This window comes from Pholis gunnellus, assembly GCF_910591455.1.
Source record: "Pholis gunnellus genome assembly, chromosome: 3".
NCBI lineage: Eukaryota > Metazoa > Chordata > Actinopteri > Perciformes > Pholidae > Pholis > Pholis gunnellus.
In genome coordinates this window covers 56,637-83,045 of record NC_136529.1, presented here as the reverse complement: position 1 = coordinate 83,045, position 26,409 = coordinate 56,637, and the positions used below count along the sequence as shown (strand labels likewise).

Below are 26,409 nucleotides of genomic sequence, written 5' to 3'. Positions count from 1 at the left end.
ATTAAGCCCAGTTGGCTTTCTGCCTCTTCCTGCACTGTGATATTCATTTGTCTCTGTTTGTTTGTTTATTTTAAATGTTATTGTTTGAATTGTGCAAAATAAAATAAATAAAAACTTAATCAGAATCTGCTTTATCAGCCATGTTGGTGAACACATATAGGGAATTTGGTTTGTCGTTGCTCTCAATGTACTTACACAGAAAACAGACATACGGCTAAAGACAAGGACAGCAAAGCTAACATATAGATATAAAGGTATCACAGTATATAGTGTATACAGCTGCTTAGATATATATTTGACAGTGATGCCATATTAAATGTGTAGACCGCTCCTATTGCACTTTTTAACATGTTGCTTTTATCGTTAATCCAACTTTTCCAGCTCAGCTAGACATAAAAACATTGTGGTAACACTTTATAATAACTACACACTGAAGCATTAGTTAAGTATGAGTTAACACTTAATTCATCATTTATAAAGCATTGTTCCTACATTAACACTCATTGGAATGCAATTCATAACAACAGTTATAAATGTTTTATTCTTGATTAATAAGCTCGTCTAGTGTGCGTTTCATGACTGTGTTTTCATACTTTATAAATGATGGATTCGCCATTTGTAAATGAAGTGTTATATATTTTACAAACCAATTAAGGAGTTGTAGATGATTAATACCATAATTTATAAAGTGTAAGTAAATGATGAACTTATTTAGATGTACATTATTCATGCATTTATATATTTAATAATTTAGATATGCACTAATGGATAGGGACTATGTTAATATATCCTTTATAAACGCGTATCAATACTGCAATTCATGATTAATTAGGTAGTTACTAGTCATGTGTGACCTCATCTAAAGTGAGGACTATCTATGCCTTACAAAGCATTTATAAATTACATTGAAAGGCCATCACTGCCTCAAAACCCATAATTTTTTAACAGAAAAGGCAAACAGACACAACACAAAGTGATCAAGAACATATCAATATTTATTGCAAGATGCAAACTATATACTGTTAAATACAAACCTCTCAGCCATTCATTCATGTAAGTAACAAACAAAGACGTTCTCCTTCAGGAGAACATGGCAAGATATAAAGCATTTGTAAATATAAGACTAGAGCTAACCAGGAGCTTTGCATACTAGTTTACATTTACTTATTTAATTATTCATTTCAACCAAGCATATCAATCTCCACTGTTCGCACTTTTCTTTAGTTGCATGTCCCGATGGGGAATCCATCATTTATAAAGTATGAAAACACAATCATGATACACATAATAGACCAGCTTATTAATCAAGACTACATAAGGCAGCTTTGACAAAGTACAAGTGTCTTTCACTACAGACTAACACTTCACAGGTGAATTTTATGTGTTTTGTTGTAATAAATACTTTAAACTTTGTTAGCATTTCAAGTGTGTTTCCCAAGCCAGGTGATGACACTGTCAGGTCGGCTCTATTGTTCCTCCAATGTGACAAAATCACACTATCAGATGTTTGGATGTCTTTCAGTCTAAAACACTGTTCACTCCATTGCATCAGAACTGTGTGCTGGTCTCTGATAGAGACACAGATAGACTTAATGGCTGCTGCGTGTTCTCTCTGTCGATGGAGGACTCACATGTCAGGCTGACATCTCAGTCTGCGTGATTAATACCAGCTTCTCCCTCACTGACTGTGCTGTATTCTGGTGTAGCTGCAGGAAGAATGTTCCATTAGCGTTATATTGTATTACTTCATGCTTTAGAAGGCACAATCATTATATGCTGTTACGTGCCATGTTGTGTTTTTTCTCTGCTCTCTCTCCCAATTTTCCAGTCTGGTGCCACCCTTCTCCCTGCCTAGCAGCTGCAGCGTGTGAGCACTGGGCTCAATCGCCGATTAGTGCCATGGTGGTTACGAGGCCGGGAGATTCAGATAGCCCAGTCCGGTGGGCAAAGTGGCAGCGTTCAAACTGTGTGTGCTGATGCGGTGATCTTCTCTGCTCAAGCCATGTATGCTAGTGTTGGTAGCCTGACCCATTAGTGTGTTCATATTGTGGTGTTTTGAGTTCACTATGTGAATCAGTGTCACTTTCCTTTTTAAGAAAGTAGTTTCACTATTTAGTTTATTCATCCATTGCCTATGACTCTTTTTCCCTGGGTTCACACTGTTACTCCCCTCATCCCCTGGACCTTAATCAGGCAACGTAACACATGCTGATAGAAATAATGGATCATTAAGCAAACAAGTGCTCCTGTTAAGTCTGATTGTAATTGGTGAATGCCATCTTCACAAGTTGGATGATATGTATAGTATAAACCAATCAATGAATACATCGATATTTACAATGTGATCAAACCATTGACTGACTGTCATCATTACTGTCATCAAGCGCCACTGCTAGCAGGACACAAACAGGTAACTACCGCTAGCTAGTTAGCTATGACGATACATTTCATACTTTTGTATTAATGGAATTGACATGGAATACAGGTTTAATAACTCACTTGTCGGGACTTAGAAAGGAAAATCAATATCACTTTAATGTCTGTATGTTGGGCTGGAGACAGGAGACGATTAGCTTAGCTTAGCATAAAGACTGGAGGTATAGGGTGAAGTAGGGTGGAGCCTGGCTGATCCAAGGGGGTAATTAACTTACATACATTACTTTAACTTACATTCATAACTTTAACTTAAGTACATTACTTTAACTTAAGTACATTACTTTAACTTAAATTCATAACTAACTTACATACATAACTTTAATTTACATATATAACTTTAACTTACGTATATAACTTTGACTTACATACATAACTACGTAAATAACTTTAACTTACGTATATAACTTTAACTTACGTACATAACTTTAATTTACGTCTATCACTTTAACTTATGTCTATAACTTGAACTTACGCATATAACTTTGACTTACATATATAACTTTAACATACGTACATAACTAACTTACATATATAACTTTAACATACGTACATAACTTTAACTTACATATATAACTTTAACTTACATATATAACTTTAACTTACATATATAACTTTAACTTACATATATAACTTTAACTTACGTAAATAACTTTAACTTACGTACATAACTTTGACTCACGTATATAACTTTAACTTACATAAATAACTTTGACTTACGTCTGTAACTTTAACATACATACATAACTTTAACTTACGTAAATAACTAACTTACGTATATAACTTTGACTTACATAAATAACTTTAACTTACATACAAAAACTGTACAAAAGTTAAGTCTCTTTTTGGCTTATGTGCTGAGAGCAGCGATGGCACAGCATTGTGATTGGGGGAGCTGAGGGGGGCTTGCAAGTTAGGCCTACTAAATGTTTAGCATTATACAACAATGCAGTTCAGAATGAACAAGAATTCAGTAAAAATAAATAAACGCATAGACCACAAAAAGTTTACAAAAACAAACACAAACAAGCAATAACAATCTAAATCATAGTCACCACAGGAAGCGTCTGTGGATTTAGAAAATACTGCAGCTGTGAGCAAAACAGTAGCCCTGGATACAGCTCATTCAGTAAGTGACAAGCTGTTGTTTCAGAAACACGGACAGCACTGTTTGTTGTCTGTGATATTACAGCTGTTTCTATCTGCTGACTTTGACAAAGAATCATTCATATTAATAATATCCTCTTAAACCCTAGGCCTATTTTGAGACCTCTGCTCGAAAATGTCATACCCAAACTCTAGAGAGTGTAAATCTCTGACTACAAGGTCTATTTGAATAATTTAAATGGCAAAATAACACAAATAAATGTGAGCTTTGTTAATATGTGTACATATCATTGTATATGTTACTGGTAAATGCTGAAACGAATGTTACACACAGCTCAAATTGAACATTTTCAGGTTCGCCTTTTTTTTTTTGTGCCTAAAAAGCACTTTTATTGATTTTAAATGATGCACACGCAGGCCTAAACTCTCCCAAATCATATCACAACATGTCAGCAGTCCTTTTAAAAAGAATTGGCTTTGATAGAGTGAAGTATGCCTGAGAAATCAATGCCGGTGTACAGGTCAGCTGAGGTCAGCCAACGTCAATTCTGATTTTAGAAGGAGCACATATCGCTGTCTTATTGTACTTTTAAATAATATCTAACTATATATTTCACTTCTTTTATCACTAATAGTGATCAATCTATCTAATATAGCAGTTTGGCATCATTTTGAGAGCCTGGGCTATATAAAAACTTGTAAAATATGGCTCATTTTCGTCAGAATTTCAGTTTTACGTGATGTATTTGAACCTAACACAGCCTGTGATCGGCCGATTTGCGCAATTCCCACAGATTTTAACCCGGAAGAGTCTGGGCAGTGTAGTCATTCGTTCTTTGAGTTGTTTACAGAATTTTAAGCCAATAAAAACTGTGATTCGCCCCCCATGGGTCAAACCCATTGGCCCAAACTGAAATTATTACTCATTCATCATAGAAGCTGGTCAGAGACTTGTTTTTTTACACAGCACGAAGAGAGAGACTGCTGCGAAATGGCCGCATGGATTAATTCTTTTTTTTTTTTTTTTTCCATCCAGGAAACATCTAAAAGGTACGGAACATTTCAATGTTTATGATGATGGGCTGAGTTGATATCTGTGGCAGATCAATAGTAACTTCCTAATGGTTTAAAGTAGAATAATTTGGAGGCGATAGTTCAATGCAGTGTCTTCTCCTCATCCTGCTGGATATGAAGTGTGTGTGAAAGTGCCGTAGATCGCGGCTGGGATCGATAACGGTGAACATTGCTTGCCTTCTCCTGGTGAGAAATAGGTGAAATCGTGGTAGTACTTGTAGTACCTTGAAGTACTTTGTGTATATATATGTTTTTGAGTGATTAAAATAGGTTACATGGTCCATTTGATCAGAATCTCTTTGTCATGTACGTTTTTGAAATATTTTAAAATATCATTTCATTCGTTCTCAAAAGTGATTTGTACTACATGTGTACACTCTTCGTCGCCCCCTCTAGCCCCCCAATTGGGGGGCCAATTGGGGGGCTAGAGGGAAGCCTCGGTTACCACTTGTAGCGTAGTGTCCACGCGGACGTCCCAACAAATTGCCAGTACGTAGACATCCGCACAGGGCCTATGCATGTACCCTCTGATGACAACATTTATAACATGTGGACTCTATAGCGGACCCTCACATGGCTGCAGGAAGTAGAACTTTGCTGCATTCGCAAGAGTCATGAGTGTCCACATGGCCAAAACTATATCACACCATCAGACACGGCCCTTGGCGGGGGTTCCCTGCTGCAGGTTTCCGCCTGTCCGTGCACATCCATAAAATACCCAAACATTTCCTTAGTCATGATTCCACGTCAGCTCATGTCTGTGCCACCGTCCTTGTACTCGGAAAAGTACACCCAGTGTGCTTCCAGTGCACATTGGTATCTTGACCGAAACGTGGTAGAGCCACATTGCAGTCAGAGCTCAACGTAGCCGCATCCAGTGGACACAGTGGACATGTTTCAGTCATCTCATGGGTATCTGGCATAAAAGATATGCTTCAGCTGCCTTGTTACGGATTGTGTTTTGCACCTCAACTGCAAACCAAAGTACCTTTCTTCCAACTTACTGTGACAATGTATTAGGCTGCGTCACAGTAAAACTTGTCTGAGTACTGCACAACAACACTGGCTGAAGGGGTCGGGTCGATGGATATCGACCATGCATATCAGGCATGAGCAAACTACAGCCCGCGGGCCATATACGGCCCGTTGGGCTTTTTAATCCGGCCCGTCAAATATTGGAACAAAATTGTCCAAACTATAGTAAAGACCGCATTCATTTTGCCTTTTTCCTGCAATACCCAGCGTTTCAGTTGATCCCACTAGATGGCGCACTCCAGACACACTTGACCTTTGCTGGGGTCTGGTCTGTTCTCTCTAGATGATGCCCACACCCGCGTTCACTACTTGATTGGTTCTTAGCAGTCACGACTGTACTTCCCTGGTTCTTCACACCCCTGTCACGTGACCCGTACCCGGAAGCTCACAAACAACAACAGCCTTGATTACCGATCGGCTACCAGGTTAATTTAACATGGACAACTGATTACAGGTGTTACTGACCGTGTTGTCTTTACTAGCAGCTGTTGTTCAGTTAAAGTCTGCATTATTACGGAGGAAGCAGCTGTTAATGGAGCGATTAGCGAGCAGCGTGTCCTGTGGCGTTATCAGCGCTACGGAGCGGACGTCTGAACTCACGGTTAGCAGCTTTAGGGAGGGTGATGGACACACAACGGAGGACTTTCCTGTCCTTATTAATGCTTATTTTGTTCTGCACAACTATTGTGAAGTTCGCAGATAAAATGTAAAGGAACAAAACATGAATTGCTCTCCAGAAGGACAGAGACGTCAGCCACCAGCAGAGCGAGTGAAAAAAAAAGTCCGGAGGCTTAGTTTGATATAATGTGATTCCTCCAGAACGACTCAAATTTCACGATTTCTGAATCCACGTCTAAAGTAGTCTTCAATTATGGTATCCATTTTGATCTGCCAAACTTCGTCTCATTCACTTGCTTCTGTTGCTTTGGCGCATGTGAGGAAAGAACACATAGGCCAATAAAACGTTTGTCAATGTTATGAGATGCTAAGTCATAATTATGAGATGCTAAGTCATTATTTTGAGATAGTATCTCATTATAATGACTTACAGGATCTGACGGAAACAGGCTTCCATATTATGATATGAACATGGTTCATCGAGAGTTCAAATATATTATTGTAAAAGCTACATTAACAGCAATCTTGTAATGTGTTTAGCTGCAACAGTGGACTGATTAAAAGACTTTATAATGATATATAACATCTAACATTTACAAAAGTCACCAGTAATAGTTACCTTGTGTAGAATTGCATGTTGTTTTCATGGAAAGACTGGCGAGGGGATGAAGGGACCTGTGAGGAGATTGTCACTGAAGCGCATGCGCACTTCTAATCTCTATTTTTTTTTTTTGTACTCCCCCCCCCCCCCAAAAAAACCATCATGATTTTTTTTTTTTGTGTGTGAGCAGACGTTCAGCGTGATGAACATCAACAAATCACGTCAGATAACTGATGAGCATCTCAGATCTGTCCTGAGAATTGCCACAACCAAACTGACACCAAACGTTGATGCACTGGCAAAAAAAGGGTGAGCAACAACACTGTTCCCACTGAAATTAAATGCAAGTTTTCTTTACTTTTTAGGTGATGGCTTTTACTTCACACAAATCCATCTGCTACTGGCCCGGCCCGTCTGTCACATTTTAAAACTCAATGTGGCCCCTGAGCCAAAAAGTTTGCCCACCCATGGTGTAGATGCTGATGGAGGTCTGCAGCTGCTTTCACTATGCGACTGGTGAAGACAAGCCGGAGACAGACCCTGTACTGTCATTGAATTCATAAGGTTCCAGTACAGATAGGTCTTCATTCATTACACGACTACTTCCATCATGTTTTGTGTGATTATGACTTCAACATCATTATCCCCAGTATTTGAATGATCATCACGCCTCCCCTTCTCTACAATGACTTCAAGCGCACCTTCAGAGCCTTGCCATCTTCAAAGGCCTGCTATACAAGACCACAGGGGGCCTGCAGACTCCCAGTTCAGAAACAAACCTACAACAAAGTCACGGAGTGTATCTTTCAAAATGTCCTGTTTTATGTTTTTCTTTTGCAACAAAACCAATTGTTGGTCTAAAATAACTCAGGGTGTGGTAGGTATGTGGATGTCACTGAAGGACCAAATTAAAGCTATAGAGGATGTCATTCAGTGGTGAGGCTGTGGAGGATCAATTTCTCCTGTGCAACAGATTGTTCTAATAAGAGCTGTGCTGGAGAGTAGCAGGAGGGGAGGGGGACTGGTGCCTCTGTGCCCAGAAGCTGTGCACACAAGGGCTACTACGACGACATTGATGCCATCCTTCAGCCGCTCCTTCATGTTGCCAACTATGTCTCTCTTTACTTTGGATTTAGCACATTGCATTGTGTCTTTTCAAACCTTTCTGGCATCATCATTCCAGGGTGTCGGGTAGAGGGAATAAAGAAATATATTTTCAATCAAAAGAGACATCAAGTGGAAATGTGCTGCTGGTGCTTTATGTACAGTGAGGTAGTGTAACTATCACTTCACACTGCACTCCATCCATCGCAGTCCACCACCTTCTCTAATAAAAGTCTTTGGATCATCATGTGTGAGATATCCTACTGACTATAAGGTGAGCTGAGTTATATTTCTGCATTCTTAAGTATTCGACCAAAAGGCGTGCACGTGCGACTGTGGAAGCAACAGTTGGTGTCATGTGTCTCAGTGTTGCCCTCCAGAAATGGACGATGTATTTAAAAGACAGGTTTGAAAGTTTCTCGTTGGTCAGACGGATCTTACCTTCTGCTGCCTCCGGGCCATGTCAGTAGGTTGCTTTGCGTTGAACGGATAGGCGATGCAGCGCATCACAAACACATACAGCTGGAGTCTCTTCTTCCTCTCCTCCTCCTCTCTCTGCATCTTCTCCAGGTCTTCCTTCTCCTTGTCGCTGCCCACCGACGGACTGGGGCTGGAGGGTCGGCCGCCGCCGCTCCCTCGGCCCCGGGGCTGGAGCCCCCCGCCGCCGTGGCCGTCGGAGGATCGGCCCGGTGACAACCGGGCTCCTCCGTGGCTCTTCGGGGCCGCTACCTCTTTGCGCTCCACCTCCACTATCTCATCCCCTTCCTCCTCGCTCGAAGACGGGTCCAACATGCTGGCCGAGGCGTGGGTGGAGAATAACGGCTACCTGCTGCTGCAAAGGTAAAACTGCAAAAGTAGAAAAAGATGCCGATCAGCCTCAGAGGGAGAGACCCGGGGACGCAAACCGGACTGATGAGCAGCTGTGAAGAAGAGAACAAGCTGCCGTCAGACGAGTCAGTCTCAGTGTTGTAGAGTCTGCCTGGTTGCTTGATTTCCAAGCCTTTCAAGTGAAGCAGTGTCACATAGGAGGGTTTCTCAGGAGAGACGACATTAAGGGGGAGGGGTCGCCGGGAGGGATAACAGGAGGAAACTGTGTTGGTGCTCCGCCGCCTGGAGACAGGAAGAGGCTGGGCTCGGAGCTGACCGCGGTGTTGAAACCCGACCCCCGGCTGATCTGGGACCAGTTTGAACAGGCTGCGAGCACAATAGATGAACGGCCACCTGATGATCCATCTGAGTGAAAAGACTGCAGGTTACAGCACCAGACCGGAATCAACGCGGTTTAACTTTCACAATAAAAGCTTCACCGCTGATTTAATATAAATAAATGATCAAATGAATGATGACTAAATGATTGTTTTAATGATTAAAAGTATGTCTTGATATCTGCCTGCCTGGCTGCTTACTTATACGTAACTGGGGACATAAACTACAGAATTACCTGAATGGCAAAAGAAATGCATTCAAAATAAATTACAAAATGAAAAAGGCTTCCAAATATATACTGTATGTATTGAGGACATCTATGATATTTTGATAGACTTCATCTGATTCAACATAGGTATGAGTCCTAACTCCATCACATCCGTCAGGATGTAGAGCTCTAACTATTGTTCATGTTTTACTATTTGTAAAGCTAGATATCAATCAACAGAATACATGAATCCAACACACCAAACACCACAATCTTTCTGTCAGTCAGTCAGTTAGTTAGTTGGTTAATTAGTCTATTTCTTATTTTAATATCACTCTAAGCATTTGGCTCATGCCACATAGGACTACACACACATCCATATATCGAACATCAAAGATTCCTACACACTGCAAATTACAGTTTTTCTATGATTGCTTAAGCACGATTTTGAAAACGGGGTTCATTGTGTCATCACACTACACACAATTCTCTCTCCTGTATGAAGTCATGTCCCAATAATGCTCATTACTGACTTTGCTTCTTCCCCGTGTCTCTGTGCTTGCTGTCCTCAGGTTTCCGTGGATCCTGGTTGTATCTGGGCCCTGGTCCTTCCTCCTGCATTGGCCCTGATTCTTCAGCGATAAACATATTGACTAGAGTGTGTTGTACTTTACACTGATATTTATTTCTCTCCTCTACGTAAAATCAATCAATACATCAATGCATTTCCAAAGATTATATTTTGTACTGAATGTCAGATCAGAGTATATTCTAAATAGAATATAGATAAATACACAAAATTGTTGGTGGCGACGAATAAGAAAGCACGATTTACAGTTGTTTTCAGTTGTTAATACACTTTTTATTTTTATTTAAATGGTCAATGGTAAATGAACTGTACTTGTATTTCTCTTTTCTAGTCTTCCGACCACTCAAAGCACATTAACCCTACATGTCATCATTCAACATTCACACCCATTCATACACTGATGACAGGGGCTACCATGCAAGGTGCCACCAGCCCACCAGGACTATCTAACATTCATACACTGTAGGCACAGGGTTAGGGTTAGGTGCTCTACCACGATGTAGAGAACTGTGTGCAGTGTGTTGCAAAGACTGCCATGTTGAATTGCAAATTGGGTTCAAAGCAGAAAATGTGTTCAGAGTTTTGAGACTTGAGCTGAGGTTTCACTCTCTGAGTGTCAGTTTCAATAATTGTGCTCTATGTGTCAAATTATTGTGTAAGTAAATAAAAAAAATGTGAGAAAACACCTGCAAATAGACAAAGGACAAGCAAATTATGAAAGTGTTTGTTGAGTGTTCGTACAATGTCACACAATCATGTTTATTTTTCCTACAGGAATATTTGACTACAGTTGCCAAAGGGCAACATTTTGCCTAAATCCTTAGCAGGAGGATTGTATCTATCTTTGACACTTGCACTACTATTTTGTCTGTTCAAAATAAATGAGACGAAACGGAACCTTAAGCATTTGTTCTTTTGTCGGCTAAAGAAATAAACTTGACTTCTGTGTACCGTTACACTGCTAATAACTAATAAATACATCTTGCTTGAACAGTTTTGGAAACAATGGTACAATAGAGGTTAACAGCACAATAATCACAATCACAATCAGAACCGTTTATTGCCAAGGAAGTTTGAACCGACAAGGAATTTGTCATGGCGGGAGGTGCGTAACATTTAACAATCAACAACAATCAACACAGTGCAAGAAATAGAAACATATTAAAATTTACAATAAAATATAAAATAAAGTGCACAACAAACAGATAACAGGACTGTAGACAAGTGAAATGTAAGTGGAATGTTAAAAGTGTTGAGTGTCTTTAAATAAAGAAACAGGGATGTGCAGGGCAGAGACCGGTGGGAGTGGCTGTGAGTTAACCAGTGGGGCACGCTCACATGCACTAACATGCATTAACATGCCCAGACAATCTTTGATTACATCAAACACAAAGGGAAAGAGACTTAATGATGTGCTCAAGTAGACATTACTACACTAGATCTTTACATAAATAACAGTTGTTTGCTGATATATTAATGCTCTAAATGTCAAATTTAGCACCTTAATGTTTGGAATTTTGGCTGTAATCTCATTAATCCCTGCAGCATAGAATTAAACACAGAGGGAGATTGCATAGTGATTACAGCAGATATCTCATCAGTATCAATGACTGTTGTGGAGACAGAACAATGATGCAGCATCATTTTCTGGATGCAAATTGTAAGAATGCTTTGGATAAGAGATGCTGAGTGGGGCATGTCCTACGTGAATGCAGCAGTGCCTTTGCTTCATAATTGAGATGTAATGAATCAGATTTATAATGTGAAACACTGCCACATCAACTGAACAAAGATAATAATCTTATCAATCCGACTCTGCCTAAATGAAACAGATGGTATTGTGTAGGAATGTCTGAAGAGACAAGAGAGAAGGATGGAACATCTGTCAGACGATTCCACTGACACATTAATCATTACTCATATACAGTGTTGTTTATGTTAGTGGTCAATATGTCCTCCTTCTACTGCCAAATATTTGCCTATTGGTTCACCCCTCATTCCAACAAGGAAAACCTCAACACACACACACACACACACACACACACACACACACACACACACACACACACACTTTAATGAACAAGTTTGTCAATCTTGACATATTTTTCACTTTAACTAGCTGTTGTATGTCATGCTGTTCCATGATCAAATAGAGACTTGACTATGGACAACATCATACATATTACCCAGCAATCATTGCATATCTGTATATAAAAAAAAGTACCAAAGAAAGAAAATATTAATTTAAGCTTAGGGTTGGGGTATAGTTTGTTACGCCCCACCCTGATGGCAGCCCTTTGTGGCGAACAACACTCTATCACTGACCCAAATCCACCAAAGAAGACACCTTTAAAACAATCAAATCCATGAGTTTTATTAACATGAAAACGTAAAACACAAGACAGTACATAATCCTAGGCTGAGAGGCAGCAAGACCAGCAGTCCTTAGGCTAGAGGCCTCGCCCTTCTGCTGCCGGGACCGGAGCTTCTCAGCACTTCCTCTCAAGGGCAGGTGCAGCTACACCAGGGCAGAGTTACTGGAGAGGGTAAAGGTACAACAGCACAGGGAACGCATGCAGCCTTAATAGTTCATGTAGAATAAGCGTCTTTGTGATAGATTACTACTCCCTATTTTACCCAAATAAAAACTGAAAACCATTACCAAGAGGGGTTTGACTTTTCGACGGCAACATTTTTATTGCAACCACACTGCCAGCACTGTCTGTATTTACGCCCCTGCAGAGTCTCCTGGGGGGTGAAGACCTGGATCAGAGAAATGTGGATGAATATAGTCAATGCACACAGTCCTGCAAACACAAGTAGCATGAAAAAGTTCCAAAACTAAAGTCCAAATTAGATTGTCCCCAATCAGGTATTTGTCTTTTTACTTTAGGGATTTCTTCACAGCCACTATTGACAGGAGGACAATTTGCAGTGACCAATAACAATCTCCACATAGAAATGTGAAATTTAAAGACTGCCTGGAAAAAATGTGAACCTGTCCTTCAAAGCTGTGATGGGCACCCTGCAGTGGCGTAAGGTAGTTGGACCCCAGTGCACACTACTATTACGGGCCCCAGTGGACACTACTGTTGGGGGCTTGAGGGTTTTTAATTCTGGTGCACCACCTCACACCATCACTACCTCACGCTAGGATGCTCCTTGCTGTCACTGATGCCATTTCTTATGTGTGTTGTTCTTTTGTTTCTCATATTTGTAGTTGCATTTCTTGTTTTGCGGCCCGTGATGGGTCCGGCATTGAAAAATGTGTGACTTATAGCCTGGCTCATTAAAGCATAGATGATGGGGAGAGTAGTCCCTTTTAGCGCCCGCTCGACTCTGATCACAGAGGCGCCTGCTCTTTCTACTTGTATCCATTTCCTCTCCGCTGCTCGCCGTTGCGCTGTGCTCCAATGTCTGTTACTCTCCAGGCCCACTCTGTACGTTGTGTGAGCCGGGGAGTTTAAAATTTGCATTCAGGACGCGTGTACCGTTCCCACTGTTCCTAGGTTAAAATTGTCATGGGAACAAGGGACAAACCAGACGGCCGCATTACGGCATTGTTGCCGCTAAAGGTGCCGCCGACCTCCGCCTTGATACTTCTAAGGAAGCGCTTCGAGTACCCCCTGAGCCTCAACGCACCAAAGAGGGTGCTGGTGGCCTCCTCCACATGCCCTGGGAAGGTGCAGATTGTGTGAAAGCGGATCAGCTGGGACTTGATGAGACCTCTGTACGTGTGCTCGGGGGTAATAGCTGGACTTGTGAAGGAGTGCGTGGCGGTCAGTGTCCTTGAAGTATACCTTTGTGGCCAGTATTTTTTTGCTGGTCGCTGGAGTCCCGGAAGTAGACCCGTGTATCAAGGAACTCGACCGTGTGTTTCTGTATGTTGTGTTTGATTCTGGGCTGATGTGAATTGAGTGTATCCAAAAATGTGTGGAAGTCCTGTCCTGTTTTGTTCCAAAGGCCGAAGACGTCGTCCAGGTACCGGAAATACAGGAGGGATTAGGGTTGGGTTTTGAGGAATGCCGTTTCTTCCCAGTGTGTCAGGTAGATGTCAGCATACGATGGTGAGCATTTACAGAACATTGCACAGCTGGAGATAGTGTTTGCTGTTAAACTCATCTTGAGTTTGATCTGAAGTAACTGTAATATTTCACTGTCTGGTCTGGCTGGGTCTGGGTGTTTCTTAAAGATGTTCTGAATGGCTACAAGGCCGAGTGGTGTTTCTATGTTGGTGTATATGTTGAAAAGAGGAAGGTGACTGGGTACCTGAAGGCTTTTTATTTTGTTAACAAATTCATGTGTCCTTGAGATAAATGGGGTGAAGTTCTTAGTGGGTTGATGAAATGGTCGATGTATTCTGTTATTCTATATGATTCAGAGTCACGGTCGCTGACGATGGGACGGCCGACTGTAACACCAGAGGGGACGGTCCAAGTCTCAGGAGGCTTATGGATCTTGGGGTTGAGGTAAGAGGCGAGGCCTGGGCTCATCTGGACCGTCCACATATTTCTTTTGTCTTGCATTGATATGTTTGTTATGATAAAGGATATGTGTGATGTTTCTTATGAGTTGTGTAATGTGTGTATATAATATGTGCTGTCAACTGTCTGTTAACTTCTAAAATGTAGTTATATCTGTCTTGTAAAACTATTTGCCCCCCTTTATCCCTGGTTTAATGTGTTTGCTTTTACCTAGTGATTAATAATGTGTTTATGTTCCTGACTAATGTTGGGTTGTGCATGTGTCAGAACTTGAGGTGGACAAATCAGGTGTTAGGGGTGAAGTCAGCTTGTCGCTTTTTATTTCTCCCTTCGTCATCATGGCTTTATTGTCCACCACTGTGATTGCTTTTGTGTCAGCGGGCTCAGCAGCACACAGCTCTGGCTCCCTCTGCTGTTGGTGTGGTGTATCTGCAGATGGAGAGGATGAAATGATGGTACTACATGGGAGAGCAACATCGCTGACTGAGTGTGTCCTGCTCCATCTGTGCATGAGGGGGGGGTCGACCCAGCACGTGCAGACAGCTGGTGAAATGCTGTGGAGATGGTGAAGCTAGTAGAAGATTGATAATTGCGTAGCGCGACCGTCTATAGCAGGGGTGGCCAACCCGCGGCTCCCGAGCCGCATGCGGCTCTTTGCCCGGTTTCATGCGGCTCTTACGTTCATATCGAAGTTTGTATTTGTGTTTCTTTAATGTGCGTGTTCGCTTCGCTTGAGTTAAATACGGTATTTTCGTCAAACGCGCATGTGCGGCCACAGATTACGTTCCTCGTCGACCCATTTAATGCCGAGACGGACTGTTTGAAAGCCCCGCTAGTCACAGATGAGGATGCGGCTGAGTTGGAGATGATCGATCTTTGTGAGGAGGAACAACTCAAACCTGCTTTAACCCAGTGAGCACTAACCCGGATTTCAACGTTGATATTTGGTTTAAATCGCGTTGAAATCGGGTCTGAACGTCTTAGACCTATTTTCACCGTCATTTCACCCGGCTAAATTACGGTTACAATATCAACATGTCACAAAACACCAATTTCTTTTAAAATATTGATGGTTTGTTCAGTTGTAGTTTGAAAGAGACGCGATTTTGGTTACTTTAAACATATTTCTCCAAAATGATATTACGCTGGCCGTTGATATGTGGTCTACAGGAAGACGTGATTTCAACGCATTTAATGTTTCATATAAAACGTCATAAATATGGAACTATAGACTCTGTGATGTCAACAAGAAGCTCCCAGGACGTCGTAATGAGAGAAGAGCACATTCTGTCTTGTATGTTCGTGCAAAATACGTGTCTGTGTTTTCGGCTGTAACACCCATGTGACTCTGTTTATTTTTGTTGGAGATGATAAGTCTGGAGACACGCCACGATTTGAGCAGCTCTTACTGAGTTGATGAGTGAAGTGAACGAGCTGACGGAATAAACGATGCTTCACGCTAACGACATACTCTGTAAGTACTTTAACTACTTTATTCCAATACTGTAAACCTAAATATCATTACAATACCAAAAATAAGTTATGCTGACCATGCGGGCGAGACTGCTAGCTAGCGTTAGCATGTTAGCGTGTAGCGTTAGCAACATGTGTTAGTAAACGTTGAAGACGATGCTTCACGCTAACGACATACTCTGTAAGTACTTTAACTACTTTATTCCAATATTGTAAACCTAAATATCATTACAATACCAAAAATAAGTTATGCTGACCAAGCGGGCGAGACTGCTAGCTAGCGTTAGCGAGTAGCGTTAGCGTTAGCAACATGTGTTAGTAAACGTTGAAGACTCTTTGTGGACTGTTGCTGTAGCCCAGCGTTATACAATTATTATTTAGGACATTTTACATGTAAAATACACGGCGGACAGCGAGTGGGGCTGTACACTGTAGTTTAGATGAGGACGACGTGAGTAAAACAAAGCAATGTCACAACTGGTCTGAAAGTCAATATGTTTTTCTAATACTTTGAAAATATTGCAGACCTTCTGAAACCGGCTCCTGTGCGGCTTTGACAACGACATTTAAATCAGGAAAAGGAGATGATGGTTGTGTGTGTGTGTGTGTGTGTGTGTGTGTATATATAAAGAACGTTATTTATACTGTGCATTATATTGTGTGTATTTATAGGGGGCTCTCGGTGCAAGACGTTAATAAATACAAATGAACGGTTGCCTGTCTCACTTGGTCTTTTGTCCTGTAAGTAAACTGATGTGTTACTATGTTTAAGTATTTAGTTGCTACATATTGATCTGAGAGCATTACGAGGTGAAATCATGTTAAAACTGGTTCAAAAGTGAAAGTTTATTTGCCGACTATTTATAGTCGTTGTTTAAATGTTCAGGTTTAGACCAGATTTCAACGGGATTTGCAATACTGGCTTTCAACTGATAAATGTGGATGTGGTTTCTTAGTACGCCTCTAAAATGAGGATATACTATTAGCACAATGTAGAGGACGAAAAATTGTAGTATTGCAAATCCCATTGAAATCTGGTCTAAGCATGAACGTTCAATCAGCGTCTATGTATAGTCGGCGAAAAAACGTTCACTTTTGAACCAATTTTGAACGTCTTTTCAACGGTGGGCGTAGACGTCTTTTAAACGTCTTTTAAACGTCTTTTAAACGGAAAAATGCTCACTGGGAAGGGAAGGGACCATTGAGTTCTGGAAAAGTGTGCCAATGAAAAAATACCCCAATGTCAAACGGGCTGTGCTTAAGATACTGCCAATGTTTGGGTCAACATACGTCTGCGAGTCTGTGTTTTCTACCCTGAAACACGTGAAATCAAAGCATCGATCTGTTCTGACTGACACCCATGTGAAAGAATTGCTTCGAGTGGCAATAACGGAATACAAGCCAGATTTGAAGAGGATTGTTCAAGGCAAGGAATGCCAGAAGTCCCACTAAGTAACATGCATAGTAAAAGAAAACCACTATTGTAAATTATTATATTTTTGTTTGTGGACTTGGTTGAACTGAGAGTTTGTCTGTGTGAGACAGTGTACACAATGTTCATTGTTGAAAATGACTGGCCTGTGGTCTTAGTACTGTAGGAGTCAATTTCTGTCATTATCATGTTGGTGTGTGACATTTACAATAAATCTGGCTGAGCAAAGGTATGTGTGTGTGTGAGGAAGGGATAGGGTGATGTTCATATGTGCCCATGTGTATGATGTGGCTCTTTGCGGTAACACAGTAAAAAATGTGGCTCTTGGTCTCTGAATGGTTGGCCACCCCTGGTCTATAGCTATATTACAATTGTGCTCAATAGAGATCGAATCCAGGTTGTTGCGATCTTTCCATAAAGTTTCATGCGATGTTTTCATTAGAACATGATGCTTACACACTGTAGCGGCAATCTTCCCTCTGTCTGATAGTCCACATTACCACTACTGTTACAGTCTGTGTTTGGCAATAAGCTTGAAGCGTAATGATTCTTCAAAGACAGTAACTCCATTCAAAAAGGTTTACTCAACAAAAAAAAGTTACAAGAAACATTCTTTGCTCAACTTGTCACAGCGTTGGCACAACGGTCAAAAAATGTACTTGCTCTGCAGACTCATTAACCTCAATTTGGCTGTGACGTAGTCAGTAACGCAACTAAAGAAAAGATGAAAAGCAGAGTCGCGGTGCGGAATATCATTCATTGTATGTCAGTCCACAAGTTAGGAACAACGTTCCGTGATGCAAACAGGGACTCGCTGGCTCCACAAACGGAGCCCCAGTGGCCTAATGGATAAGGCACTGGCCTCCTAAGCCAGGGATTGTGGGTTCAAGTCCCATCTGGGGTGATTTAAAGGGGAGCGGCTCAGCCGAAGCGTGCTGTGACGGTATCCCAGAGGTCAATGGATCGAAACCATCCTCTGTTAACTGTTTTAACGTCTCTACCACTGCATTCTAACTGACAAAGGCTTGGATTTAAGCAACAACTCTTGTCACTCTGAAGGGATTAAAGAAGTGATCCACCCAAAGGTAATGATATGAAATCAACTACAGGTTCAAGACCCATCTTGGGTGATAAAAAGAGATTGGCACAGCTGAAGCGTGATGGGCAACTATGACATTGTTGTTACCATATTGTCAATGCTTTGCTTTGACGTGTTTGCTCAATGCTGTTTATTGCCTTTGTGTATGGCCATCATGGGTTCGAGTCACACATTGGCTGACGGACAGCAGAGTGGCGCAGCGGAAGCGTGCTAGGCCCATAACCCCGAGGTCGATGGATCGAAACCATCCTCTGCTAACTGTCTTTTAACGTCTTTCTCATTGCATTCTAACTGACACAGTCTTGGATTAAACCAACAACTGCTCGCTGGACAATATTTTCAACAAATCATTGTATGTCAGCCTACACTGCAGATGTCGGGAACAACAGTCAGTGCTGCATACAAAGACTTTTGAGCACCATAACATTGTTTTTGCTTGAAGACGACAACTTCTGAGAACTTTAGCATTGTACGATACATCAATGCATTTGCTAGTGAGCACTAGAGCATAGTTTTTGCTTTGTGACATCAATGTATTGTTTTCATGTTACCATATTTTCGGTGCATAAAAAGCCTTCTGAGTCCTTTATGGGGTGATGAAAGGCAGAGTCTCGGTGCGGAATATCATTCAGTCAGTCCACTCACTCAGTACAAATGACTGTCTGTCTGCCTGTCTCACTCATCACTTATTTGACAGTTATATTTCACTTACTCACTCAGTACATATAACTGTCTGTCTGTCTCATTCACTCAGTACAAATGACCGACTAACCCTGCTGCTCAACATTTTAAAGTTGAAATGGTGTCTATAGCTGAAAGTACGAGGAAGTAGAAGGATTTGAAAGTTGAAAAAGAGTTGATATTCTCCATAGAAACCCATTAAAAGAAAATGTGCAAAAAGCTTAACTAGAAAATGTATTTCCTGCTGAAAATGTGTTGGAATGCTGAAAGCTGAAATTAATTGCAAAAACATTGCTGAAAATAGATATCCAATTCAAAAAAATAATTGGAAAAAGCTAAATAATTCAAAAAGTTAAAAGATTAGATTACAAATAAGAAAAGTCATATCACCCCTCTCCTGAAAGAGCTGAACATTTTAATATTTGAACGGTTTCTGTAGCTTAAAAAATGTCAGCAGTACTGATATTTGTTGTAGTAGTAGTAGTAGAAGTTGTAGTTGTAGTAGAAGTATTATAAGTAGTAGAAGTATTAGTAACATTAGAATAAGTGCAATAATGTGTGTGTGTGTGTGGGAGGGTCCTCTAAAAGTATCCAAGACCTGAATGACTGAATGAGAGAGACACACACACACAGAGATAGAGGGAGAGAAGTGTATGTGCGCGTGTGTCTGTGAATCTGTGCGTTTATCAACATTGCTGATTAGAAACACCTGAAGACGACAACTTCTGAGAAGTTGACACTATTTAAAAGTGTACACTTCAAATAAAAACATTTGGTTTCATAACTGGCCTGTTTAATTGAATTGAGGAGGCTTTGGTTGAGCTGCTGTTTGTTTTTTACGTTCTACCAAAACACGCCTTCCTCTCTCTGTCTGTCTGACCACTGCAGTTCCTCTTTTCACTGACCAAAGTAAGACAAAGAAACACGTGACTTTTGTTTATTCTTTTGTTTATTTTGTTTATTGTTTATTTTGTTGAAACTACGAAAAACCTCTAAAACAAATATTCAAAACCCCCATAACCGTAGCTCCTAAGCCTTTTTTCGGCCTTTTCTTGAAAATTGTAACCCATACTAAAGAGACTACAATTCTGTAACTACAAGGTCTATTTTAAAAATGTTGATGGTTCAATAACACCTCACTCCATCTAACTGTCTACCTGTCTCACTCACTCACTCAGTTACAAATGACTGTCTGTTTGCCTGTCTCACTCATTACATATGTGAGAGTTATATTTCACTCACTCAATCAGTACATAACACTGTCTGTATGCCTGTCTCACTCACTCACTCAGTACAAATGACTGTCTGTGTGCCTGTCTCACTCATCACATATGTGACAGTTATATTTCACTCACTCAGTACAAATGACTGCAGATATTGATGGAAACATCATGAAGCTGTGAAATCAACTGTCCTGAGGCACTCTTTTGAAGAAAATCTTTAAAACTATGTATACTTTCACAAAATCCACGTGTGTCCTCCTCTCAGCCTGAAACATCTTTTAAGAGCATAAAAAATGAAAACTGCATCTTTAGGCAGTAAATTGCTGAAAGCAGCAGATATGCATGGACATGACATGAAACTGTGAAATCAACTGTCCTAAGGCACTTTTTTGAAGAACATCTTTGAAACTATGTTTACTTTCAGAAAATCCACATTTGGCCTCCTCTCAGCCTGAAACGTCTTTTAAGAGCATAACAAGTAAAAATGCAGCTCTAGGCAGTAAATTGCTGAAAACTGCAGATATTGATGGAAACATCATGAAGCTGTGAAATAAACTGTCCTGAGGCACTTTTTTGAAGAAAATCTTTGAAACTATGTATACTTTCACAAAATCCACTTTTGGCTTCCTTTCAGCCTGAAACGTCTTTTGAGAGCATAAAAAATGAAAACTGCATCTTTAGGCAGTAAGGTGCTGAAAACAGCAGATATTGATGAAAATGTCATGAAACTGTGAAATACACAGTCCTGATCGACTTTATTTAAGAAAATCTTTGAAACTATGTATACTTTCACAAAATCCACTTTTGGCCTCCTCTCAGCCTGAAACGTGTTTTAAGAGCATAAAAAATGAAAAGTGCATCTTTAGGCAGTAAATTGCTGAAAACTGCAGATATTGATGAAAACATCATGAAGCTGTGAAATACACTGTCCTGAGGCACTTTTTGAAGAAAATCTTTGAAACTATGTATACTTTCACAAAATCGACTTTTGGCTTCCTTTCAGCCTGAAACGTCTTTTGAGGGCATAAAAAATGAAAACTTTATCTTTAGGCAGTAAGGTGCTGAAAACAGCAGATATTGATCAAAATGTCATGAAACTGTGAAATACACAGTCCTGATCGACTTTATTTAAGAAAATCTTTGAAACTATGTATACTTTCACAAAATCCACTTTTGGCTTCCTTTCAGCCTGAAACATCTTTTGAGGGCATAAAAAATGAAAACTGCATCTTTAGTCAGTAATGTGCTGAAAACAGCAGATATTGATGGAAACATCATGAAGCTGTGAAATACACTGTCCTGAGGTACTTTTTGGAAGAAAATCTTTGAAACTATGTATACTTTCACAAAATCCACTTTTGGCTTCCTTTCAGCCTGAAACATCTTTTGAGGGCATAAAAAATGAAAACTGCATCTTTAGTCAGTAATGTGCTGAAAACAGCAGATATTGATGGAAACATCATGAAGCTGTGAAATACACTGTCCTGAGGCACTTTTTTGAAGAAAATCTTTGAAACTATGTATACTTTCACAAAATCCACTTTTGGCCTTCTCTTGGCCTGAAACGTCTTTTGAGGGCATAAAAAAATGAAAACTGCATCTTTAGGCAGTAAGGTGCTGAAAACAGCAGATATTGATGAAAATGTCATGAAACTGTGAAATACACAGTCCTGATCGACTTTATTTAAGAAAATCTTTGAAACTATGTATACTTTCACAAAATCCACTTTTGGCTTCCTTTCAGCCTGAAACGTCTTTTGAGGGCATAAAAAATGAAAACTGCATCTTTAGTCAGTAATGTGCTGAAAACAGCAGATATTGATGGAAACATCATGAAGCTGTGAAATACACTGTCCTGAGGCACTTTTTTGAAGAAAATCTTTGAAACTATGTATACTTTCACAAAATCCACTTTTGGCTTCCTTTCAGCCTGAAGCGTATTTTGAGGGCATAAAAAATGAAAACTGCATCTTTACGCAGTAAGGTGCTGAAAACAGCAGATATTGATGAAAATGTCATGAAACTGTGAAATACACAGTCCTGAGGCACTTTTTTGAAGAAAATCTTTGAAACTATGTATACTTTCACAAAATCCACTTTTGGCTTCCTTTCAGCCTGAAACGTCTTTTGAGAGCATAAAAAATGAAAACTGCATCTTTAGGCAGTAAGGTGCTGAAAACAGCAGATATTGATGAAAATGTCATGAAACTGTGAAATACACAGTCCTGAGGCACTTTTTTGAAGAAAATCTTTGAAACTATGTATACTTTCACAAAATCCACTTTTGGCCTCCTCTCAGCCTGAAACGTGTTTTAAGAGCATAAAAAATGAAAAGTGCATCTTTAGGCAGTAAATTGCTGAAAACTGCAGATATTGATGAAAACATCATGAAGCTGTGAAATACACAGTCCTGAGGCACTTTTTGAAGAAAATCTTTGAAACTATGTATACTTTCACAAAATCCACTTTTGGCTTCCTTTCAGCCTGAAACGTCTTTTGAGGGCATAAAAAATGAAAACTTTATCTTTAGGCAGTAAGGTGCTGAAAACAGCAGATATTGATGAAAATGTCATGAAACTGTGAAATACACAGTCCTGATCGACTTTATCTAAGAAAATCTTTGAAACTATGTATACTTTCACAAAATCCACTTTTGGCTTCCTTTCAGCCTGAAACGTCTTTTGAGGGCATAAAAAATGAAAACTGCATCTTTAGTCAGTAATGTGCTGAAAACAGCAGATATTGATGGAACCATCATGAAGCTGTGAAATACACTGTCCTGAGGTACTTATTTGAAGAAAATCTTTGAAACTATGTATACTTTCACAAAATCCACTTTTGGCTTCCTTTCAGCCTGAAACGTCTTTTGAGGGCATAAAAAATGAAAACTGCATCTTTAGGCAGTAAGGTGCTGAAAACAGCAGATATTGATGAAAATGTCATGAAACTGTGAAATACACAGTCCTGATCGACTTCATTTAAGAAAATCTTTGAAACTATGTATACTTTCACAAAATCCACTTTTGGCTTCCTTTCAGCCTGAAACGTCTTTTGAGGGCATAAAAAATGAAAACTGCATCTTTAGTCAGTAATGTGCTGAAAACAGCAGATATTGATGGAAACATCATGAAGCTGTGAAATACACTGTCCTGAGGCACTTTTTTGAAGAAAATCTTTGAAACTATGTATACTTTCACAAAATCCACTTTTGGCTTCCTTTCAGCCTGAAACGTCTTTTGAGGGCATAAAAAATGAAAACTGCATCTTTAGGCAGTAAGGTGCTGAAAACAGCAGATATTGATGAAAATGTCATGAAACTGTGAAATACACAGTCCTGATCGACTTTATTTAAGAAAATCTTTGAAACTATGTATACTTTCACAAAATCCACTTTTGGCCTCCTCTCAGCCTGAAACGTGTTTTAAGAGCATAAAAAATGAAAAGTGCATCTTTAGGCATTAAATTGCTGAAAACTGCAGATATTGATGAAAACATCATGAAGCTGTGAAATACACTGTCCTGAGGCACTTTTTTGAAGAAAATCTTTGAAACTATGTATACTTTCACAAAATCCATTTTTGGCCTTCTCTTGGCCTGAAACGTCTTTTGAGGGCATAAAAAAATGAAAACTGCATCTTTAGGCAGTAAGGTGCTGAAAACAGCAGATATTGATGAAAATGTCATGAAACTGTGAAATACACAGTCCTGAGGCACTTTTTTGAAGAAAATCTTTGAAACTATGTATACTTTCACAAAATCCACTTTTGGCCTTCTCTTGGCCTGAAACGTCTTTTGAGGGCATAAAAAAATGAAAACTGCATCTTTAGGCAGTAAGGTGCTGAAAACAGCAGATATTGATGAAAATGTCATTAAACTTTGAAATACACAGTCCTGAGGCACTTTTTTGAAGAAAATCTTTGAAACTATGTATGCTTTCACAAAATCCACTTTTGGCCTTCTCTTGGCCTGAAACGTCTTTTGAGGGCATAAAAAAATGAAAACTGCATCTTTAGGCAGTAAGGTGCTGAAAACAGCAGATATTGATGAAAATGTCATGAAACTGTGAAATACACAGTCCTGAGGCACTTTTTTGAAGAAAATCTTTGAAACTATGTATACTTTCACAAAATCCACTTTTGGCCTTCTCTTGGCCTGAAACGTCTTTTGAGGGCATAAAAAAATGAAAACTGCATCTTTAGGCAGTAAGGTGCTGAAAACAGCAGATATTGATGAAAATGTCATGAAACTGTGAAATACACAGTCCTGAGGCACTTTTTTGAAGAAAATCTTTGAAACTATGTATACTTTCACAAAATCCACTTTTGGCCTTCTCTTGGCCTGAAACGTCTTTTGAGGGCATAAAAAAATGAAAACTGCATCTTTAGGCAGTAAGGTGCTGAAAACAGCAGATATTGATGAAAATGTCATGAAACTGTGAAATACACAGTCCTGAGGCACTTTTTTGAAGAAAATCTTTGAAACTATGTATACTTTCACAAAATCCACTTGTGGCCTTCTCTTGGCCTGAAACGTCTTTTGAGGGCATAAAAAAATGAAAACTGCATCTTTAGGCAGTAAGGTGCTGAAAACAGCAGATATTGATGAAAATGTCATGAAACTGTGAAATACACAGTCCTGAGGCACTTTTTTGAAGAAAATCTTTGAAACTATGTATACTTTCACAAAATCCACTTTTGGCCTTCTCTTGGCCTGAAACGTCTTTTGAGGGCATAAAAAAATGAAAACTGCATCTTTAGGCAGTAAGGTGCTGAAAACAGCAGATATTGATGAAAATGTCATGAAACTGTGAAATACACAGTCCTGAGGCACTTTTTTGAAGAAAATCTTTGAAACTATGTATACTTTCACAAAATCCACTTTTGGCCTTCTCTTGGCCTGAAACGTCTTTTGAGGGCATAAAAAAATGAAAACTGCATCTTTAGGCAGTAAGGTGCTGAACACAGCAGATATTGATGAAAATGTCATGAAACTGTGAAATACACAGTCCTGAGGCACTTTTTTGAAGAAAATCTTTGAAACTATGTATACTTTCACAAAATCCACTTTTGGCCTTCTCTTGGCCTGAAACGTCTTTTGAGGGCATAAAAAAATGAAAACTGCATCTTTAGGCAGTATGGTGCTGAAAACAGCAGATATTGATGAAAATGTCATGAAACTGAAATACACAGTCCTGAGGCACTTTTTTGAAGAAAATCTTTGAAACTATGTATACTTTCACAAAATCCACTTTTGGCCTTCTCTTGGCCTGAAACGTCTTTTGAGGGCATAAAAAAATGAAAACTGCATCTTTAGGCAGTAAGGTGCTGAAAACAGCAGATATTGATGAAAATGTCATGAAACTGTGAAATACACAGTCCTGAGGCACTTTTTTGAAGAAAATCTTTGAAACTATGTATACTTTCACAAAATCCACTTTTGGCCTTCTCTTGGCCTGAAACGTCTTTTGAGGGCATAAAAAAATGAAAACTGCATCTTTAGGCAGTAAGGTGCTGAAAACAGCAGATATTGATGAAAATATCATGAAACTGTGAAATACACAGTCCTGAGGCACTTTTTTGAAGAAAATCTTTGACACTATGTATACTTTCACAAAATCCACTTTTGGCCTTCTCTTGGCCTGAAACGTCTTTTGAGGGCATAAAAAAATGAAAACTGCATCTTTAGGCAGTAAGGTGCTGAAAACAGCAGATATTGATGAAAATGTCATGAAACTGTGAAATACACAGTCCTGAGGCACTTTTTTGAAGAAAATCTTTGAAACTATGTATACTTTCACAAAATCCACTTTTGGCCTTCTCTTGGCCTGAAACGTCTTTTGAGGGCATAAAAAAATGAAAACTGCATCTTTAGGCAGTAAGGTGCTGAAAACAGCAGATATTGATGAAAATGTCATGAAACTGTGAAATACACAGTCCTGAGGCACTTTTTTGAAGAAAATCTTTGAAACTATGTATACTTTCACAAAATCCACTTTTGGCCTTCTCTTGGCCTGAAACGTCTTTTGAGGGCATAAAAAAATGA

General features: G+C 39.7%; 1 protein-coding gene across 2 annotated transcripts in view; it reads right to left on the bottom strand.

Annotated features, from left to right (window-relative positions):
* cadpsa (Ca2+-dependent activator protein for secretion a) overlaps positions 1-8,764 on the bottom strand; it is a gene marked incomplete at its 5' end in the record, with an annotated part of 193,825 nt that extends 185,061 nt beyond the window's left edge. For both annotated transcript variants that reach the window (XM_079156889.1, XM_079156890.1), the window contains one exon: positions 8,414-8,764. In XM_079156889.1, coding sequence (XP_079013015.1) covers positions 8,414-8,764 — 351 coding nt within the window. The remainder of the gene's footprint in view (positions 1-8,413) is intronic.
* Positions 8,765-26,409: the final 17,645 nt, after the last annotated feature.